The 6000-nt window shown below is 47.7% G+C and overlaps 1 protein-coding gene across 1 annotated transcript in view; it reads left to right on the top strand.

The window, feature by feature from the left end:
• The first annotated feature begins 1294 nt into the window (after nucleotides 1-1294).
• Nucleotides 1295-6000, top strand: part of LOC138105683 (homeobox protein MOX-2) — a 54009-nt gene continuing 49303 nt past the window's right edge. The window contains exon 1 of the mRNA XM_069005798.1: nucleotides 1295-2121. Coding sequence (XP_068861899.1) covers nucleotides 1611-2121 — 511 coding nt within the window. The 5' untranslated portion in view covers nucleotides 1295-1610. The remainder of the gene's footprint in view (nucleotides 2122-6000) is intronic.

The following is a 6000-nucleotide window of genomic DNA, read 5'->3' as shown; positions in this document are numbered from 1 at the left end:
CAAAATAGGACTCAATTTCCGTTTAAGAAACTAGCTCTTGCAAAAGTCATACAATTGCTGATTTTTTCCACTAGCAATTGAAATTCATTTTATCTTTCGCACATGGACCCAAGAATTTAGACTTGCAGGAGCGAAATGGTTTTCCTTCTCTACTTTTTTTTTTTTTTTTTTTTTTTTTTTAACTTTGACTTGGGAGGAGGAGGAGCAAGGTACATCGAGCAGGAAAAGCTGAAGAACAAAACCTTTCCGCAGTGGGCACCTCTTCGGTCATTGATCACTAAACGCGTTATCCTGATTTAAACCAGTTAAGAGCCGCCTTCATGGCTACTGTAATTTCACTACACGCATGTTTAAAAATAGTAAAAAAAAAAAAAATAATAATAATAAAAAAAAAAAGAAGACAGGCCCAGGCTGTCCAGGTTGTCTCCCCGACCCACTAAAGACATTTACAACGAAGCAAATGAAGATACGGGAAATAAACATAATGCGACTTCTTGTTTTGAAGGGGCAGGGGGCAAGAAGGGAAATTTCTCTTTCTGCAGCCAAAGCTGCTGGCACGGTGGGCGCCCGCAGGTTCGTTGCAGAACCAGCCGCCGATGCTGGGAAGCAGCGTGAGGCTCTTGAGGGCAGCCGGGGCAGCGCCGCGGCTCACCGCCAGTGCCGGGGCAGTGGGCGCGGGCGAACTGGGGGGATGACCCGCACCCGCACCGGGACCCTCGGTGCGGGGGAGCCCGGCGGGCGGCCCCGGCCTCTGCCCGCGCAGCCCCGCAAGCCGCCGCGGTCGCCTGCGCCCTCGCACCTGGGCGCGCAGGTGAGGTGCTGGCGAGAGCGCTTCAGCCCCCGGGGAAACGGGGCGGTGGTGGCCCCTGCGCCCCCCGCCCCAGAGTCACCCCCCGTGTGTCGCCTCACGTCTTTATTGCGCTCCCCCGCCCGCTGCCCCCGAGGGGCGGCAGGACCCCTAGCAGTCCGTCAGCCCCGACGGGGAGGTGATGGTCCTGCGAGGGCCGTGCGGCTGGGGGGCACGGCCGCCGATCCGCCCGGGGCGGGGGGGGCTCCGGGGCAGCCGCGGCGGGGAGGCGCGGTCCGCCCGGGGGCAGGGACGGGCGGGCTGCGCCCCCGCGGAGCCGCCCCCCCGCCAGGCCGCGGGCGCCCGGGGCGCGGGCGCGCAGCGCTGCCGCCCGCTGACGGAGCGGCTCGGCGCGGGGACGGCGCTGGCGTTTTGGAGGGAGTTTGCATGTGGTCAGTGCTGTGCTGCTGAGCCAGCCCCCAGCTCACATTACACACTACTGTATTTATAACCTCTCGAAGCTGTTTCCCCCTTCAAGCAGTTCTCTGGGACCACCTTCTATTGGCTTCAACCTCTCCCACTTCTTGACATCTGAGCGGCTCTGAGAACGGCTCATCTAGGTCCGAGTGTTTATGCAGCGGAGACTGGCCACTAGGGCTAAAGACCTGGATTATCTGAGCTCAGCTGCCTGCCGCAGAGTCTGTCGGTGCCGTTTTGGAAAAAAAAATCCCAGCCCCGATCTGTTTACAGTGAAAGTTGACAAAGGGTGGTGAAGTTGGATCTTTCCTAAACTCTCCTGCCTGGAACCTGAGACTTGCATGCCATGGATCACACACTCTTTGGCTGCCTGCGCAGCCCTCATGCCACTGCGCAGAGCTTGCACCCTTTCTCCCAGTCTTCTCTTGCCCTGCATGGAAGATCTGACCACATGTCCTACCCTGATCTGTCTTCTTCTTCTTCCTCTTGCATAATAGCGGGATACCCCAATGAGGAGGGCATGTTTGCCAGCCAGCATCATAGGGGGCACCATCACCATCACCATCACCACCACCACCACCACCAGCAACAGCAGCACCAGGCTTTGCAGACGAACTGGCACATTCCTCAGATGTCGTCTCCTCCCGCCGCGGCCAGGCACAGCCTCTGCCTTCAGCCTGACTCAGGAGGACCTCCGGAGCTGGGCAGCAGCCCTCCTGTCCTCTGTTCGAACTCTTCCAGCCTGGGCACCAACACCCCCACGGGGGCAGCGTGTGCGCCAGGGGACTATGGCAGGCAGGCTCTGTCCCCGGTGGAAACAGAGAAGAGGTCCGGCAAAAGGAAAAGCGACAGCTCAGGTAAAGGCTCGCGCGTTCCCCAGCGGGGCGGGATCCCCGGGTGGCGGGTGTCGGGGGAAGCGGCACGGTCGGGCCCCGCGGACCTGCCGCCGCTCGGCTGAGCTCGCTTAGCCCGGCTCGTTTGGCCCAGCTCAGCTCGGCTCGGCTCGGCTCGGCTGGCCCGGCTCGGCTGGCCCGGCCACGGCCGCCGCCGTGCTCTCGCCGCCGGCTGACACCGGGCTGCCGGGTTGCTCCTTCCCTCTAACGCGCTCTCGGGATCTCCATCACTAACGCAAGCTTTATTAAGGCTACGCGGGGAGAAATTAAAAGAAAAAATCCAGCACGTGATAGAGTATGAAATCAAGGTGGTGGGGGAGAGTTTCCTACAGCCAAGGAGAGAAACGTTTGTAGTTTTAGTGCGGTTTTCAGCATCTGGTTCCGCGTCCCCCTCCCCCCTGCCCGATACGACACCTCTGCTTCAAAATTCAGAATCCAGCGCGCTCTTTCCCCTCCGCCCCTTCGCCGTGGAGTTGACTGCGGCTCCGAGGCGATTGCACAACGCTTGGAAGCACTGCCGTGAAAGCGCGGATTCGGGAGAGGAGCTGATGCCTTGCTACCCCGTAGGATCTGAGTGAGCCTGCATCAAATCCTCAGCGTGGAAGGGGCAAAATTTGGAGTCTGTAAAGCAAACGGGTGAATGGGAGTTTCAGAAAGCTGCTTCACTTCAGTTTGCTGGTGGCGGGGACAGATGAATGGAAGGAGCTGTCTGACTTTTAAAATCACTGTAATTCTTACTTAAAGGCGAGCATAGAAACATGTAGATCCACAGTCATTCTAGAGCGATAATTTGGCATCAATGAATGTGCAAAAATCCTTGACATTATCTCTGCTTTCTAGAATAGCAAAGCCTGCCAAAGTCCCACTCTGACAAAAGCCACTCGGCAAAGGCAACACAACTGATGGGACTTCCATTAGGGCACATATGAACTGGCGGGTCACCAAAAACGTAGTGAGACAGGCAGGAGGCACTTGAAAGAGAGGGCTCAACAGACTGAAAACTCAAGAGCTGGCATAGCAAATTATTTGTTATCACAGAAGAGAAAGTGAAAGGCTTTGTACGATATATATGAAGTTCACAACTGAAACCATCACCTCTTTCACTCAAAAAGTTGTAAGCTTGGTAGAGTGTAAGCAACAGAAAGCATTTTAAAAAATAATCCTCAAGAATACCATCACTTCCTTAATTTTCCTTTACATTGGCAAACGTTTACAGTAATTCAGAATGTATTTAGCTGAATTTTGTATTACGTAGCTGGTATAGTTGCTAAAAACTCCTCTTGAGTTTAAAAGCTGTATTTAGTTCAAACGCTGCTGGTAAAAGCTTTTGTTTTGTCTTCTTTACCTTCAATGAGACAAAATGAATTATCTGATTTTGTGAGGTGTATGAAGAGTCCCTGTTATAACTGCGAAAATAACTGGATGTCTGCTGGTGTGAGGATTTATTGTATTTGTCAGTCTATTTAAAGCTAAAGGAAAAAAGGAAATTGGTCCCTTTCACTGTCAGGGAAGCATCTGAATCACTTTCTGTTTATTTCGTTCTGCAATGCAAACCAAAAAAACATCAGTGGGGAAAGTCCTAAACCTTTCCCTGAAGTGACTGGAGTCTTCCACTGCATTAGTGGACAAGAGGTCAAGCCTTTAGCCATGGTTACGTTTATCTTGCAATGTACTTCGATCCTCACTTTCTAAGGCTTTCTGAAGATCAAGGTAACTATTTCCTCCTCCCTTCCGCTAAGAAAAAAATATGACCGTTTACACAATTGTGAATCTCTCAAACTGAAAATAGATGTCTTTTGACAACAACTGCGTAGCTGCTGTATGTTTGGTTTTTCTTCAGGAAAACCCTGCATTTTGGACTGAATATTTAACCACACCCCTTTATTAATCCTGATCTCTGGTGTTAGATATTTAATGCCCTTCTAATATATGGCAGCAAGAACTATTTTTAATTTGCTGTGTTTCTGTATTTGTCATCCATAATTGCCCCTCATTTGGTTGAACATCATCTCCTTTATTTCTCATTAATCTTTTTTTTAAAAACAAATTACTGTGCTTGAAAGAATTCCACCCATGCCTTCATCGTACTTGGAACTACTTCAATAGACATTTGTAAAAAATCCTAATAGTAAATAACTAAGAGGTGAAGAGAGAGAGAGAGAGAGTTTTAAGTTTCAGTGCCAGCTTTTTGAGACAATTATTAATGCTCCTGCTTAATTTACACATATATTTCCTCTTCTTAAGCATATCGCTTAAAGCCACAGAATGCTCAGTGTTTTCTTGAACCGAATCTGTTCCGCATTTCAGAGCTGAATTAACCTTAGGCTACCCCTTTCTTGCACTACTTAGCTTTTGTTTCTGTGTGTTTAAGATCATAAAGCTGAGTTTGTAGATAGTTTAAATAATGTAAAACATGATCGTTCCTTGTATCATCTTCCAAACAAGTAACTGTTTCTTAGACGTATAGCTACTCTGAAAATTTACCAGAAGGTATACCCCATTTTACTTATTTGTTATGATGGCGGGAATGCAACTTTTTAAAATTATAAACAGAAATCCAGAGGGCAAGCAGAATTTCGTACAATGGACTGTGTGTTTTTCCTTGGAATTCACATATTGCAAAGGAATGGGAGGATATAGAAATATTTTCCTCTAAGCTGTTACAGTTTCATTTGGGATTGAGAAAGCAAAGTGAAATGTGCTCTCATGATAGTTTTATAAACTGACCTAGTTTTCTTTAGTCCTAACCCAGGTTTTAAGTAGTCTGGGACGTTCCCTTTGAAGATATTGAATAGACTGCTACTGAACAGGGTGAAATTTTCTACTGTTCTCATTGTAAAGGACTGGGAAATACAGCTTACGTAGTCATCGACCCCTGCTTGCTACAGCTGTCAGTGTCTCCAGGTTTTGTAGTTGCTCTCTCATTATCTGCAGAACATTCCTTTCAACCTGCGTAGGCCCAGAAGTGGGTCAGTAAAGTTGCCTGTGAACTGAGGAGTGGCGCATACAAATCTTTATATGTGAACGTTTTGCAGTGAATAATGGCATCTGCATCCTCACCTTTGTAACTCAGCTCTGCATATGTCAAGGGTGTAGGAGTAGAGAGACGATACTAAATTTGAGGGTAGGTTACAAATTAAATTGCTTATTTTGAAGTGCATTAATGGTCAGAATTATCTGTGTGCTAATGAGGTGCGGATGAAAACCATGCTGAGTGTATAGAAAACATATTCTTGGAGTGCTTTGTTGCTTTGTGGTATGAGTTATTCTAGATTTAATATTTTGGATTTTTCTAATGCCTCCCCTTCTCATTACTTGTCTGTGAGTTTCAGGGCCATTTTATTTCTGTTTGTTATAGAGTAGGTTTTGATTCTCAGATGATGCAGAACACATCAGATGCAAACATACTACTGTGTTTTCCTAAGTTATGTCACTTAGGTCCAAGTTTTCTTAAAACTTCAGTCAGGAAAAAAGCATATTAATGCCTATATAGGAAGTGCTATCTAGATTTACTGAGAAATATAAAAAAGGGTGAATCTGGTAGCCTTAAGGAAGTCTAAAATGCTGTGGTGAAAAAAGATATCTGTACTGTGCTGAAAAAGTTGGGGGGAGGCTGAGTATCGTTGAAGGAGTTGTTTTAAGCACTACAGCTATTCAAACATTTAATTGCAATAGATAAATATATAAGGAAATTGCATTCCTCTTAAAGTCTAGTGTAATTAAACACTTGCGCCCAGACATAAAAAGCCATTTAAAAAAAAAAAAAAAAAGACCAAATTTTGCCATGGGAAAATGCTTTCTGTATGGCACAGGTTTCCAAGGAAAGGCTAGCAGGTAATAAAA

This window comes from Aphelocoma coerulescens, chromosome 2, assembly GCF_041296385.1.
Source record: "Aphelocoma coerulescens isolate FSJ_1873_10779 chromosome 2, UR_Acoe_1.0, whole genome shotgun sequence".
Taxonomy (NCBI): Eukaryota; Metazoa; Chordata; class Aves; order Passeriformes; family Corvidae; genus Aphelocoma; species Aphelocoma coerulescens.
This window is presented reverse-complemented; position numbering and strand designations above follow the sequence as displayed.